Consider the following 17,016-nt stretch of genomic DNA (forward strand, 5'->3'; position numbering starts at 1 on the left):
CTGTACTTGGCTATCCATAGTACTGTACTTGGCCCTCCATAGAACTGTACTTGGCCCTCCATAGTACTGTACTTGGCCCTCCATAGTACTGTACTTGGCCCTCCATAGAACTGTACTTGGCCATCCATAGAACTGTACTTGGCCATCCATAGTACTGTACTTGACCCTCCATAGAACTGTACTTGGCCCTCCATAGTACTGTACTTGGCCCCCCATAGTACTGTACTTGGCCCTCCATAGTACTGTACTTGGCCCCCCATAGAACTGTACTTGGCCCTCCATAGTACTGTACTTGGCCCTCCATAGTACTGTACTTGGCCCTCCATAGTACTGTACTTGGCCCTCCATAGAACTGTACTTGGCCCTCCATAGAACTGTACTTAGCCCTCCATAGAACTGTACTTGGCCCTCCATAGTACTGTACTTGGCCCTCCATAGTACTGTACTTGGCCCTCCATAGTACTGTACTTGGCCCTCCATAGTACTGTACTTGGCCCTCCATAATACTGTACTTGGCCCTCCATAGTACTGTACATGGCCCTCCATAGTACTGTACTTGGCCCTCCATAGTACTGTACTTGGCCCTCCATAGTACTGTACTTCGTCTACCCTGTCTATTTCCTGTGATATGAGACACAGCTTGACAACGCAACAGGAAGCCTGTTTAGACCATGTAGCTAAACCAGCGAAGGAGTCGACATACAAATATGTACAGGGGGTTTATACATTCCTGTCTGTGTGACATTTGGGGGGTTTTGTTTTGAGAATGGAAACTATAAACTACTGTCTATGAACTACTGTCCCTTTCCAAATGCTGCCCCCCCCCCAACATGGCAGGCTTTACTTTGTTAACATCCCTGTTTCTTAAACCTCTGTGTGCAAGTTCAAGAATATATCTAACAAGTGGAACTGGCTGGGATTACTGGAGGAGAGGTTGAGACTGGCTGGGGTACTGGAGGAGAGGTTTGGACTGGCTGGGTTACTGGAGGAGAGGTTTAGACTGGCTGGGGTACTGGAGGAGAGGTTTAGACTGGCTGGGGTACTGGAGGAGATGTTTGGACTGGCTGGGTTACTGGAGAAGTTTAGACTGGCTGGGGTACTGGAGGAGAGGTTTAGACTGGCTGGGGTACTGGAGGAGAGGTTTAGACTGGCTGTGGTACTGGAGGAGAGGTTTAGACTGGCTGGGATACTGGAGGAGAGGTTAGGACTGGCGGGGATACTGGAGGGGAGGTTTGGACTGGCTGGGGGTACTGGAGGAGAGGTTTGGACTGGCTGGGGGTACTGGAGGAGAGATTTGGACTGGCTGGGATACTGGAGGAGAGGTTAGGACTGGCGGGGATACTGGAGGGGAGGTTTGGACTGGCTGGGGGTACTGGAGGAGAGGTTTGGACTGGCTGGGGGTACTGGAGGAGAGGTTTGGACTGGCTGGGATACTGGAGGAGAGGTTTGGACTGGCTGGGGGTACTGGAGGAGAGGTTTAGACTGGCTGGGATACTGGAGGAGAGATTTGGACTGGCTGGGATACTGGAGGAGAGGTTAGGACTGGCGGGGATACTGGAGGGGAGGTTTGGACTGGCTGGGGGTACTGGAGGAGAGGTTTGGACTGGCTGGGGGTACTGGAGGAGAGGTTTGGACTGGCTGGGATACTGGAGGAGAGGTTTGGACTGGCTGGGGGTACTGGAGGAGAGGTTTAGACTGGCTGGGATACTGGAGGAGAGGTTAGGACTGGCTCGGGTACTGGAGGAGAGGTGGGACTGGCTGGGGGTACTGGAGGAGAGGTTTAGACTGGCTGGGATACTGGAGGAGAGGTTTAGACTGGCTGGGATACTGGAGGAGAGGTTTAGACTGGCTGGGATACTGGAGGAGAGGTTAGGACTGGCTGGGATACTGGAGGAGAGGTTTAGACTGGCTGGGATACTGGAGGAGAGGTTTAGACTAGCTGGGATACTGGAGGAGAGGTTTAGACTGGCTGAGATACTGGAGGAGAGGTTAGGAATGGCTAGGATACTGGAGGAGAGGTTTGGGAAACACTGTTTTCCCTCAACGCTATATCTTTAGACATTAACCAAATAACTGATCAAAGTTGTATGCAGCAATAACGATTGGACATCTTAGGTATATCGCCCATCATTTAGCAACCACACAGATTCCTTAGGGTTGGGTTCTGTTTAGTCTTGTGTTCTGAGTCTTGTTCCTCTTTTGGAAAGACTGTGAGAAAGCTGGGCATCACGATTATGCTGTGTTTTACTCCTCAGGTTAATGACGGTCGGTAGTCTATCCCGCAATTTGAAGTTCTGTTGGTACAGCAAAAGCAAACAGTAATGTGGGTCTATTTCCATCCAGTTTCCTGTTTCCTGTAGATATGTTATTCTAGTTTCTAGTTCCATTCACTTCCTCAAAAACAGAGAATAGTAACCATTCTAAACACCACACACGAAATACAGTATGTCAATTCACAGGCTTTCTCCCTTTAGGATTTGTTTTTGTTTTTTGGAGGGGGTATTTTATTAGGATCCCCATTAGCTGTTGTGAACGCCTTAGCTACTCTTCCTGGGATCCACACAGAACATGAAACATAACATAATACAGAACATTAATAGACAAGAACAGCACTATATACATTTAGAAATGCACACATAGCCTACATATCAATACACACTATTTACAAACTATTTAGGTCAAATAAGGAGAGGCGTTGTGCCTTGAGGTGTTGCTTTATCTGTTTTTTTAAAACAGGTTTGCTGTTTATTTGAGCAACATGAGATGGAACGGAGTTCCATGCAATAATGACTCTGTATATTATTATAATATAATTTTTAATACGCTTTCTTGAATTGGTTCTGGATTTGGGGACTATGAAAAGACCCCTGGTGGCATGTCTGGTGGGGTAAGTGTGTGTTTCAGAGCTGTGCATAAGTTGACTATGCAAACAATTAGGGATTTTCAACACATTCATGTTTCTTATTAAAAGAAGAAGTGATGCAGTCAGTCTTTCCTCAACTCTTAGACAAGAGACGGCATAATGTTTATAATAGCCCCCTGATTACAATGAAGAGCAAGATGTGTCGCTCTGTTCTGGGCCAGCTGTATAGCTTACAGTAACTAGGTCTTTCTTTGAAGCATTTGACAACTTGGCTGGACAATAATCAAAATAAGACAAAAGTAGAGCCTGCAGGACTTTCTTTGTGGAGTGTGGTGTCGAAAAAGCAGAACATCTCTTTATTACGGCTAGACCTCTCTCCATCTTTACAACCATTGAATCTATATGTTTTGACCATGACAGTTTACAATCTAAGGTAACACCAATTAATTGAGTCTCCTCAGCTTGTTATACAGTCACATCATTCATTATATCCTTCCTGTTTGGCCCTGTCCGGGGTGTCCTCGGATGGGGCCACAGTGTCTCCTGACCCCTCCTGTCTCAGCCTCCAGTATTTATGCTGCAGTAGTTTATGTGTCGGGGGGCTGGGGTCAGTTTGTTATATCTGGAGTACTTCTCCTGTCCTATTCGGTGTCCTGTGTGAATCTAAGTGTGCGTTCTCTAATTCTCTCCTTCTCTCTTTCTTTCTCTCTCTCGGAGGACCTGAGCCCTAGGACCATGCCCCAGGACTACCTGACATGATTACTCCTTGCTGTCCCCAGTCCACCTGGCCATGCTGCTGTTCCAGTTTCAACTGACCTGAGCCCTAGGACCATGCCCCAGGACTACCTGACATGATGACTCCTTGCTGTCCCCAGTCCACCTGGCCATGCTGCTGCTCCAGTTTCAACTTCCACCTGACTGTGCTGCTGCTCCAGTTTCAACTGTTCTGCCTTATTATTATTCGACCATGCTGGTCATTTATGAACATTTGAACATCTTGGCCAGGTTCTGTTATAATCTCCACCCGGCACAGCCAGAAGAGGTCTGGCCAGCCCACATAGCCTGGTTCCTCTCTAGGTTTCTTCCTAGGTTTTGACCTTTCTAGGGAGTTTTTCCTAGCCACCGTGCTTCTACACCTGCATTGCTTGCTGTTTGGGGTTTTAGGCTGGGTTTCTGTACAGCACATTGAGATATCAGCTGATGTACGAAGGGCTATATAAATACATTTGATTTTGATTTGATTTGATTACCAGATTCAGCTTTACCAAATGCAATGCTCTTAGTTTTAGAGATGTTCAGGACCAGTTAATTACTCGCCACCCATTTCAAAACTGACTGCATCTCTTTGTTAAGGGTTTCAGTGACTTCATTATCTGTGGTTGCTGACACATATATGGTTGAGTCATCAGCACACATGGACACACAGGCTTTGTTTAATGCCAGTGGTATGTCATTAGTAAAAATAGAAAAGAGTAGAGGGCCTAGAGAACTGCCCTGTGGTACACCACACTTTACATGTTTAACATTATTATAGAAACTTCCATTTAAAGAAAACCCTCTGTTCTATTAGATGGATAGCTCTGCATCCACAATTTGGCAGACGTTGAAAAGCCATAACACCTACATTTTTTTCAACATGTTATGGCCAATAATATCAAAGGCTGCACTGAAATCTAACAATACAGCTCCCACAATCTTTTAACCAATAATCAGTCATTTGTGTCAGTGCAGTACATGTTATAAGCATGCTGAAAGTATGTTGTTAATTTGTTTACAGAGAAATAGCATTGTATTTTGTCAACCACAATTTTTTCCCCTGACAGTTTGCTATGAGCTGGCAGCAAGCTGATTGGTCGGCTGTTAGAGCCAGTAAAGGCCTCTTTAACACTCTTGGGTAGCGGAATGACTTTGGCTTCCCAGTGCATGGGTGCTTGTGTCAATTAAACAAGAGGCCCTAAACACAGTTGTGTTATGTTCGCTATGTGGGTTAGTTATTGAAAAAGTGTCCTAGAATGTTACAATATGATATGTTTTTTTTGGTCGTCTGTATTCATATAGGTGACGTAGGACTGAAATCTGCGGTGGGATCAGTAATGTTACGGTTCAGAAAATACAGTCAGTAAAATGAGAAGAGATTCACTTAGAAAACCACTTACCAGGCATGGCTCTTCTGCTGATTTCGGTCAAATCTCCTGAAATCAGAAAATAAAAACGTCACAAAGAAATGTCAGATAGCACAGCAATCCCTCATGAATTTGATCGTTGGCAACATTAAGCCAATAAACACTTGAAGTTTGCATCTTACTGGTCTAGTCAAAGGGAAATCATGAGAGATGCATCTGTCTTTTTGCAATAGGCTACATATGAAAACGAATTTCACACAATCTAATTTATATATCAAATCAAATCGTATTTGTCATGTGCGCCGAATACAACAGGTGTAGACCTTACAGTGAAATGCTTACTTGCAAGTCCCTAACCAACAATGCAGTTTAAATAATAATATATATATATACTGTACATACACTGAGTATACAAAACATTAGGAACACCTTCCCAATATTGAGTTTCACCCCCACCTTTTGCCCTCAGAACAGCCTCAATTCGTCGGGGCATGGACTCTACAAGATGTTCGAAAGCGTTCCACAGGGACACTGGCCCATGTTGACCCCAATGCTTCCCACAGTTGTGTCAAGTTGGCTGGATGTCCTTTAGGTGGTGGACCATTCTTGATACGCACGGGAAACTGTTGAGCGTCACAAAAAACCTCAGCGTTGCAGTTCTTGACACAAACTGGTTGAGCCTGGCAACCATTAACGTACACAGTTCTTAAATCTATTTTCTTTCCCATCTACCCTGTGAGTGGCACTCAACACGTCTCAATTAGCTTGAGTCTTAAACATTCTTCTTTAGCCTGTCTCCCCTCTTCATCTACACTGAGTGCATGTCATAAGACATCATCAAGGGTTAATAGATTTCACCTGGTCAGTCCATGTTCCATTTAGCAGGCAATTTTTATCCAAAGCAACTCACTCACATATATTTTACGTGGAGGTGTTCCTGGGAATCAAACCCACTATCTTGGCGTTGCAAGCGCCATGTTCTACTAACTGAACTGCAGAGGACCATGTTCTACTAACTGAACTGCAGAGGACCATGTTCTACTAACTGAACTACAGAGGACCATGTTCTACTAACTGAACTACAGAGAACCGTGTTCTACTAACTGAACTACAGAGAACCGTGTCCTACTAACTGAACTACAGAGGACCGTGTTCTACTAACTGAACTACAGAGAACCGTGTCCTACTAACTGAACTACAGAGGACCGTGTTCTACTAACTGAACTACAGAGAACCGTGTCCTACTAACTGAACTACAGAGGACCGTGTTCTACTAACTGAACTACAGAGGACCATGTTCTACTAACTGAACTACAGAGGACCATGTTCTACTAACTGAACTACAGAGGACCATGTTCTACTAACTGAACTACAGAGGACCATGTTCTACTAACTGAACTACAGAGGACCATGTTCTACTAACTGAACTACAGAGGACCATGTTCTACTAACTGAACTACAGAGGACCATGCTCTACTAACTGAACTACAGAGGACCGTGTTCTACTAACTGAACTACAGAGGACCATGTTCTACTAATTGAACTACAGAGGACCATGTTCTACTAATTGAACTACAGAGGACCATGTTCTACTAACTGAACTACAGAGGACCATGTTCTACTAACTGAACTACAGAGGACCATGTTCTACTAATTGAACTACAGAGGACCATGTTCTACTAACTGAACTACAGAGGACCATGCTCTACTAACTGAACTACAGAGGACCGTGTTCTACTAACTGAACTAAAGAGGACCATGTTCTACTAATTGAACTACAGAGGACCATGTTCACTAATTGAACTACAGAGGACCATGTTCTACTAATTGAACTACAGAGGACCATGCTCTACTAACTGAACTACAGAGGACCGTGTTCTACTAATTGAACTACAGAGGACCATGTTCTACTAACTGAACTACAGAGGACCATGTTCTACTAACTGAGCTACAGAGGACCATGTTCTACTAACTGAACTACAGAGGACCATGTTCTACTAACTGAGCTACAGAGGACCATGTTCTACTAACTGAACTACAGAGGACCATGTTTTACTAACTGAGCTACAGAGGACCATGTTCTACTAACTGAACTACAGAGGACCATGTTCTACGAACTGAACTACAGAGGACCAAAAGTGAAATAAACAAGAAAAAATTAACAGTAAACACTCACAAATGTTCTACACTCAGCTCAGACAACGAGGAGCTTTAAAATAGATTGTCTCCCAATTCGAAAATGAGCTGGGTTGATATATCACTCCATTACACACATACACTCACCGATCTGCAGTATCACTCCGACAGCCACCAGTAGCAGGGACCCTAGCAGGGATGCCAGCAGCCAGACAGCCAACTTCCAGCCCCCACACGGCCAGAACACACACTCCTTTACACGCTGGCATCGCATGGCTCTCTGTCTCTCTCGCTGTCTGACTGACGATCCCATCAGTCTGGTGGAACACACACAATCTATCAGTGCACTGGACCCTCTGTCTGTCTCTCCCCCTCTCTCTCTCTCTGTCTCTGTGTGTCTCTCTCTCTCTCTGTCTCCATGTCTTTCTCTGTCTCTCTTTATCTCTCTCTCTCTGTGTCTCTCTCTTTGTCTCCGTCTCCCTCTCCCTCTCCGTCTCCTTGTCTCTCTCTGTCTAGGTCTCTGTCTCTCTTTCTGTCTCTCTCCTCTCTCTCTGTCTCTGACTCTCTCTGACTCTGTCTCTCTTTCTGTCTGTCTCTCTCTGTCTCTCTGACTTCCTCTCTCTCTGTCTCTCTGACTTCATCTCTCTCTCTGTAACTCTCTCTCTCTCTCTGTGTCTCTCTCTCTGTCTCTGTGTGTCTCTCTCTCTCTCTGTCTCTGTGTGTCTCTCTCTCTCTCTGTCTCCATGTCTTTCTCTGTCTCTCTTTATCTCTCTCTCTTTATCTCTCTCTCTCTGTGTCTCTCTCTTTGTCTCCGTCTCCCTCTCCCTCTCCGTCTCCTTGTCTCTCTCTGTCTAGGTCTCTGTCTCTCTTTCTGTCTCTCTCCGACTCGCTCTGACTCTCTCTGACTCTGTCTCTCTTTCTGTCTGTCTCTCTCTGTCTCTCTGACTTCCTCTCTCTCTGTCTCTCTGACTTCATCTCTCTCTCTGTAACTCTCTCTCTCTCTCTCTCTCTCTCTGTGTCTCTCTCTCTGTCTCTGTGTGTCTCTCTCTCTCTCTGTCTCTGTGTGTCTCTCTCTCTCTGTCTCCATGTCTTTCTCTGTCTCTCTTTATCTCTCTCTCTCTGTGTCTCTCTCTTTGTCTCCGTCTCCCTCTCCCTCTCCGTCTCCTTGTCTCTCTCTGTCTAGGTCTCTGTCTCTCTTTCTGTCTCTCTCCGACTCGCTCTGACTCTCTCTGACTCTGTCTCTCTTTCTGTCTGTCTCTCTCTGTCTCTCTGACTTCCTCTCTCTCTGTCTCTCTGACTTCATCTCTCTCTCTGTAACTCTCTCTCTCTCTCTCTCTCTCTGTGTCTCTCTCTGTCTCTGTGTGTCTCTCTCTCTCTCTGTCTCTGTGTGTCTCTCTCTCTCTCTGTCTCTGTGTGTCTCTCTCTCTCTCTGTCTCTGTGTGTCTCTCTCTGTCTCTGTCTCCGTGTCTCCCTCTGTCTCTGTGTCTTTTTGTCTCCATATCTCTGTCTAAATATCTCTCTGTCTGTGTCTTTCTCTGTCTCTCTCTGTGTCTCCGTCTCTTTCTGTCTCTGTGTCTCTCTGTCCATGTCCCTCTCTGTTGATTTGCGCTTTTCACACCAAAGTATGTTCATCTCTTGGAGAGAGAACGCGTCTCCTTCCTGAGCGGTATGATGGCTGTGTGGTCCCATGGTGTTTATACTTGCGTACTATTGTTTGTACAGACGAACGTGGTACCTTCAGGCATTTGGAAATTGCTCCCAAGGATGAACCAGACTCGTTGGAGGTCTTGGCTGATATATTTTCATTTTCCCATGAGGTCAAGCAAAGAGGCACTGAGTTTGAAGGTAGGCCTTGAAATACATCCACAGGTACACCTCCAATTGACTCAAATGATGTCAATTAGCCTATCAGAAGCTTCTAAAGCCATGACATCATTTTCTGGAATTTGTATGTCCTGACCATAGAGAACTATTGTTCTCTATGTTGGTTAGGTCGGGGTGTGATTTAAGGGTGGGTTATCTAGGTGAATTATATTTATATGTTGACCTTGTATGGTTCCCAATCAGAGGCAGCTGTTTATCGTTGTCTATGATTGGGGATCATATTTAGGTATCCATTTTCCCATTGTGCTTTGTGAGATCTTGGGGCGGCAGGGTAGCCTAGTGGTTAGAGCGTTGGACTAGTAACCAGAAGGTTGCAAGTTCAAACCCCTGAGCTGACAAGGTACAAATCTGTCGTTCTGCCCCTGAACAGGCAGTTAACCCACTGTTCCCAGGCCGTCATTGAAAATAAGAATTTGTTCTTAACTGACTCGCCTAGTTAAATAAAGGTCAAATAAATATTGTCTATGTATGTTTAACCTGTGTATGTTTAACCTGTGAGCATTATATTAGCTTTACATTTTGTTTGTTCTTTGAAGTTTTCTATTCCAAAATGAACGATGGAAACATACCACGCTGCATCTTGGTCCACTCCTTATAACGATCGTGACAGTGTACCTTTCCAAATCATGTCCAATCAATTGAATTTACCACAGGTGGACTACAATCAAGTTGTAGAAACATCTCAAGGGTAATCAAAGGAAACAGGATGCACCTGAGTTTAATTTCGAGTCTCATGGCGAAAGTTCTGAATAAATACAAATAAGGTTTTTTCAAACATTTGTACACAAAAGAAAACGGATTTTGCTTTGTCATTGTGGGATATTGTGTGTAGATTGATGAGGAAAATGTTTTATTTAATCCATATTAGAGTAATGCTGTAACGTAACAGTCTGAAGGTGCAGGGATGAGTACAGGGCAGGCTAGTGATGGCTGTTCAACTGTCTGGTAATATAAGCTGTTTAACAGTCTGAAGGTGCAGGGATGAGTACAGGGCAGGCTAGTGATGGCTGTTCAACTGTCTGGTGATAGAAGCTATTCAACAGTTTGATGGCCTGGTGATAGAAGCCGTTTCTCAGTCTGATGGCCTCGTAATAGAAGCTGTTTAACAGTCTGATGGCCTGGTGATAGAAGCTGTTCAGGGCAGTCTGATGGTAATAGAAGCTGTTTAACAGTCTGATGGCCTGGTGATATAAGCTGTTCAACAGTCTGAAGGCCAGTGATAGAAGCTGTTTAACAGTCTGATGGCCTGGTGATGGCTGTTTCAGTCTGATCTGGTGATAGAAGCTGTTTAACAGTCTGATGGCCTGGTGATAGAAGCTGTTTAACAGTCTGATGGTCTGGTGATAGAAGCTGTTTAACAGTCTGATGGCCTGGTGATAGAAGCTATTCAACAGTTTGATGGCCTGGTGATAGAAGCCGTTTCTCAGTCTGATGGCCTCGTAATAGAAGCTGTTTAACAGTCTGATGGCCTGGTGATAGAAGCTGTTCAACAGTCTGATGGCCTGGTGATAGAAGCTGTTTAACAGTCTGATGGCCTGGTGATAGAAGCTGTTTAACAGTCTGATGGCCTGGTGATAGAAGCTGTTTAACAGTCTGATGGCCTGGTGATAGAAGCTGATTAACAGTCTGATGGCCTGGTGATAGAAGCTGATTTAACAGTCTGATGGCCTTGAGATAGAAGCTGATTCTCAGTCTGATGGCCTCGTAATAGAAGCTATTCAACAGTCGGATGGCCTGGTGATAGAAGCTGTTTAACAGTCTGATGGCCTGGTGATAGAAGCTGTTTAACAGTCTGATGGCCTTGAGATAGAAGCCGTTTCTCAGTCTGATGGCCTCGTAATAGAAGCTGTTTAACAGTCTGATGGCCTGGTGATAGAAGCTGTTTAACAGTCTGATGGCCTGGTGATAGAAGCCGTTTCTCAGTCTGATGGCCTCGTAATAGAAGCTGTTTAACAGTCTGATGGCCTGGTGATAGAAGCTGTTTAACAGTCTGATGGCCTGGTGATAGAAGCTGTTTAACAGTCTGATGGCCTGGTGATAGAAGCTGTTTAACAGTTTGATGGCCTGGTGATAGAAGCTGATTAACAGTCTGATGGCCTGGTGATAGAAGCTGATTAACAGTCTGATGGCCTGGTGATAGAAGCTGATTCTCAGTCTGATGGCCTCGTAATAGAAGCTGATTCTCAGTCTGATGGCCTCGTAATAGAAGCTATTCAACAGTCGGATGGCCTGGTGATAGAAGCTGTTTAACAGTCTGATGGCCTGGTGATAGAAGCTGTTTAACAGTCTGATGGTAATAGAAGCTATTCAACAGTCTGATGGCCTGGTGATAGAAGCCGTTTCTCAGTCTGATGGCCTCGTAATAGAAGCTGTTTAACAGTCTGATGGCCTGGTGATAGAAGCTGTTTAACAGTCTGATGGCCTGGTGATAGAAGCCGTTTCTCAGTCTGATGGCCTCGTAATAGAAGCCGTTTCTCAGTCTGATGGCCTCGTAATAGAAGCTGTTTAACAGTCTGATGGCCTGGTGATAGAAGCCGTTTCTCAGTCTGATGGCCTCGTAATAGAAGCCGTTTCTCAGTCTGATGGCCTCGTAATAGAAGCTGTTTAACAGTCTGATGGCCTGGTGATAGAAGCTGATTCTCAGTCTCTCTGTCCAAGCTATGATGCACCTTTACTGTCTCTGTCTGCTAGATGGCAGCAGGGTGAACAGACCATGACTCAGGTGGCTGAGGTTCTTGAGGATCTTCTTGTCCGTCCTTTGACACAGAGTGCTGTAAATGTCCCGGAGGGCAGTCAGTGTGCCCCTGGTGATGACCATTAGCACCAGATTATCTTCAAGATGTTCAAACGTTCATAGATGACCAGCAGGGTCAAATAATAATCACAGTGGTTGTAGACGTAGAAGGTGCAACAGGTCAGTACCTCAGGAGTTAAAGGTCAGCCGGCTTTTCATAGCCGAGCATTCAGGAGGTCGAGACAGAGAGAGATCAGAGAGATCATTGTGCTGTCCAATTAGGAAGCAGGGATTTTAACATCGGCCAAGCAACCCGGCACCGTGGCTGTCCCATTGAGCACAGCGTGCTAACAAACTGCTCAAATCCCCGGCACAAACGGTTCAGTTATGAGGAATGAAAAATAATCTAGTCCCCAATGTTGTGTTTGTCAATACTCCATTCATAGTGGGATGTAGCGCAGGTCAGACGGGGAATAATGTTGCCTTTTGTGTCGCCGTGCTTCTCCTCCCTCCTCTCTGCCCCGCGCCGCTGAAAGATCCTCGGACCCATGAAAATACTCATGAACGTCTAAGATAACCAGGAATATAACACTCTGACTCTCTCACGGTCACACACACACACTGAAAAGGTAGGAATTTTGACCCCATTAAATTCCGATTTATTGCATCTGTCAACAGGTGTGTTTAACCCTTATCCATTAACATGGAAACATCTTTTTTTTTTCTTTGTATTTTACCTTTATTTAACCAGGCAAGTCAGTTAAGAACAAATTCTTATTTTCAATTTTGACAGCCTAGGAACAGTGGGTTAACTGCCTGTTCAGGGGCAGAATGACTGATTTGTACCTTGTCAGCTCAGGGATTCAAACTTGCAACCTTTCGGTTACTAGTCCAACGCTCTAACCACTAGGCTACCCTGCCGCCCCATCAACCCCCACATTGCAGATTTCCTTTTGTTTACCTAATAATAATAGGGAAGAGGCATATCTTCAATCATAATTATTGAAGAAAAAAAATCTAAGAAAATAGTTTGCATGTAAACACAACAAGAGTGGCAAAGCATTCCAAGGTTGTAGTTGGGTTAAGGGCCTTGCTCAAGGGCACTGCTCGTTTTTAACCTTGTCGGCTCTGGGATTCAAACTAGTGATCTTTTTGTTATTGGCTCTAGCCCGCTAGGCTACCTGGCGTCCCAATCTGAAATCTGGAGTCCTTTCAATTATTTCTGTTGTTGTTCCATCCACTGAAATATTGTCTTATTAACTAAAGAGTGAATATATACAGAACCACTGTGGTGTCCCATATATACAGAACCACTGTGGTGTACCATATATACAGTACAGAACCACTGTGGTGTACCATATATACAGAACCACTGTGGTGTACCATATATACAGAACCACTGTGGTGTACCATATATACAGTACAGAACCACTGTGGTGTACCATATATACAGAACCACTGTGGTGTACCATATATACAGAACCACTGTGGTGTACCATATATACAGTACAGAACCACTGTGGTGTACCATATATACAGAACCACTGTGGTGTACCATATATACAGTACAAAACCACTGTGGTGTACCATATATACAGTACAGAACCACTGTGGTGTGCCATATATACAGTACAAAACCACTGTGGTGTACCATATATACAGAACCACTGTGGTGTACCATATATACAGAACCACTGTGGTGTACCATATATACAGAACCACTGTGGTGTAGCATATATACAGAACCACTGTGGTGTACCATATATACAGAACCACTGTGGTGTACCATATATACAGAACCACTGTGGTGTACCATGTATACAGAACCACTGTGGTGTACCATATATACAGTACAGAACCACTGTGGTGTACCATATATACAGTACAAAACCACTGTGGTGTACCATATATACAGAACCACTGTGGTGTACCATATATACAGTACAGAACCACTGTGGTGTACCATATATACAGAACCACTGTGGTGTACCATATATACAGTACAGAACCACTGTGGTGTACCATATATACAGAACCACTGTGGTGTACCATATATACAGAACCACTGTGGTGTACCATATATACAGAACCACTGTGGTGTACCATATATACAGAACCACTGTGGTGTACCATATATACAGTACAGAACCACTGTGGTGTACCATATATACAGTACAGAACCACTGTGGTGTACCATATATACAGTACAGAACCACTGTGGTGTGCCATATATACAGAACCACTGTGGTGTGCCATATATACAGTACAGAACCACTGTGGTGTACCATATATACAGAACCACTGTGGTGTACCATATATACAGAACCACTGTGGTGTGCCATATATACAGTACAGAACCACTGTGGTGTACCATATATACAGTACAGAACCACTGTGGTGTCCCATATATACAGAACCACTGTGGTGTACCATATATACAGAACCACTGTGGTGTCCCATATATACAGAACCACTGTGGTGTCCCATATATACAGAACCACTGTGGTGTACCATATATACAGAACCACTGTGGTGTCCCATATATACAGAACCACTGTGGTGTCCCATATATACAGAACCACTGTGGTGTACCATATATACAGAACCACTGTGGTGTACCATATATACAGTACAGAACCACTGTGGTGTACCATATATACAAAACCACTGTGGTGTACCATATATACAGAACCACTGTGGTGTGCCATATATACAGAACCATTGTAGTGTACCATATATACAGAACCACTGTGGTGTACCATATATACAGAACCACTGTGGTGTGCCATATATACAGTACAGAACCACTGTGGTGTACCATATATACAGTACAGAACCACTGTGGTGTACCATATATACAGTACAGAACCACTGTGGTGTACCATATATACAGAACCACTGTGGTGTACCATATATACAGAACCACTGTGGTGTGCCATATATACAGTACAGAACCACTGTGGTGTACCATATATACAGTACAGAACCACTGTGGTGTGCCATATATACAGTACAGAACCACTGTGGTGTACCATATATACAGTACAGAACCACTGTGGTGAACCATATATACAGTACAGAACCACTGTGGTGTCCCATATATACAGAACCACTGTGGTGTACCATATATACAGAACCACTGTGGTGTGCTATACAAAAGGGACATTTAACACTACTTTCCAATCATTGGCTTGAAATACAATTTAAATTGCCAGGCGTCTGGAAAATGTGCATTTGATAAAATAACGAAAACATTTTCAACGATGAGAAACATACCTGAAATAAAAGTTGCTCTCTTCTCCCACAGGAAAATGAAATCAAAAATCAAAGTTTCCCAAACAAGTCTCTACAAAAAAATTAATTGTCCTTGGATTTTCAGATGGCAGGTCGTAGAACAGTTCCCCAGACTCTCGCAGTCCGAAAAACGTAGGAAAACATACTGTCTTTCATCTCTTTTTTCCCCGTGACTATAAGTACCTGGCTTCAGCGATAAGATTACGTATAACAATAGACATCAGCATTGTATGTTAATAACCCAACGTCCCCCTTTTAACTGGCCGTGGTTAGAAGAAACAGGACAGAAGAAAAGGCCATGTTGAAAGCCAACCCTTCACAGGTACCTGGTCATCTCCAGTTTCAGCTGATGCTCACGGAAGGCGCTGTCCTCTTCATCTAAGGGACTGTACAGTCACAATGGGGAGGATGCGGGGGGGGGGGGGGGGGGCAGTGACTGTAGTGTGTGTGTGTGTGTGTGTGTGTGTGTGTGTGTGTGTGTGTGTGTGTGTGTGTGTGTGTGTGTGTGTGTGTGTGTGTGTGCGTGTCTCCCACCCACAGTCACAGTAGTAAAGTAGCACAGTGTGATTATGAAGCTGTGAAACTGATTCAATGTTTCAGGTTAATATTTGAAATAAAATTCCACCTTGTTTAAGGGTTTAATGTTTAAGGGTTTAATGTTTAAGGGTTTAATGTTTAAGGGTTTTTTGTTTGATTTGTTTTTTGAAAACATAAAAATAAAAAATAAAACAGCCTCAAATTGTATTCAGATTTTGTGACAGCATGACACATGATAACTCCCAGGTCTACAAAATAAAAGTTCCCATGATGTGTGAGTTCAGATAGGCCTCAATGCTACAGCAAACTCAAGAAAGTAAGATGGATGCTCAACTCCAACAAAAGGGGCTTACCAGGAAAAATACTCATTTGAGGCAGAAAGAAATTGGAGCACTCATCAAAAAAAAAAAATGCAGAGATTAATTTCTTATTTGCTCGCTTTAACCCATTGTTCCAGATGAGTACAGGTGACTTACGTTTCCATGGCAATCTGACATTTCTTCCTTCCTGGAAATATTCCCTTTGGGAATTTTTACTGGTAAAGCCCATTGGTTAGTCACGCTGTAGTTCCGCTGTAGTTCTGCACTCTCTGAAATACACCTGCAGTGTTTCTTTACAATGACCACATGCAGCCACAATAGAGTAGTAGCAGACAACAAAGAGACTATTCACCCATATTATTTTTAGGTGTCTGTGTGTTTTGTTGGGAGTTTCCTTCTTTTTTTTTCTTTTTCCCAGAAGTATTTAAATCAACGTTAAAAACTCACCTGCTGCGAGGTCAATACAGTACGTGACCTTTTGATTGTACACAGTGTCACGTCTCTCGTCAGAAGGCATGGACTAAAGCGCAGCGTGCCAAGCGTTCACGATACATTCATTACACAAAACACTCGTGCAAAATAACAACGAGTGAAAACAGAAACAGTCCCCGTCAGGTGCAGACACTAAACAGAAAACAACTACCCACAAAACCCAAACGAAAAAAGGACAACTTATAAATGATCCCCAATCAGAGACAACGATAGACAGCCGCCTCTGATTGGGAACCACACCAACATAGAAATAAAGAAACTAGAATGCCCACCCTAGTCACACCCTGGCCTAACCAAGATAGAGAATAAAAAGCCTCTCTATGTCCAGGGCGTGACACTCTGTCTCAATATCTCTGATCATCAAAGTATTTACGGTGTATCATAAGGAGCTTGGCTGGCTAAATATAGTGTCATATCAGGAACAATAGATGTATTTTTGAAGATCTGAGGTATTGATGTAGGTGGCCTGTTACAGTTCATCACAAAACAATACAACTAAATATTTCTTATTTATTTAACTGTTTATTTAACTTGGCAAGTCAGTTAAGAACAAATTATTATTTTCAATGACGGCCTAGGAACAGTGGGTTAACTGCCTGTTCAGGGGCAGAACGACAGATTTGTACCTTATCA

The 17,016-nt window shown here is 43.8% G+C and overlaps 1 protein-coding gene across 1 annotated transcript in view; it reads right to left on the bottom strand.

The window, feature by feature from the left end:
- Positions 1-15,374, bottom strand: part of LOC115127781 (scavenger receptor cysteine-rich domain-containing group B protein) — a 37,442-nt gene extending 22,068 nt beyond the window's left edge. Inside the window, exons 1-3 of the mRNA XM_065023956.1 lie at positions 15,017-15,374; positions 7,270-7,439; positions 5,020-5,055 (exon numbers count right to left, since the gene is read on the bottom strand). Coding sequence (XP_064880028.1) covers positions 5,020-5,055; positions 7,270-7,435 — 202 coding nt within the window. The 5' untranslated portion in view covers positions 7,436-7,439; positions 15,017-15,374. The remainder of the gene's footprint in view (positions 1-5,019; positions 5,056-7,269; positions 7,440-15,016) is intronic.
- Between the last annotated feature and the right edge of the window lie 1,642 nt (positions 15,375-17,016).

Source organism: Oncorhynchus nerka, linkage group LG10 (genome assembly GCF_034236695.1).
Source record: "Oncorhynchus nerka isolate Pitt River linkage group LG10, Oner_Uvic_2.0, whole genome shotgun sequence".
NCBI classification, from domain to species: domain Eukaryota; kingdom Metazoa; phylum Chordata; class Actinopteri; order Salmoniformes; family Salmonidae; genus Oncorhynchus; species Oncorhynchus nerka.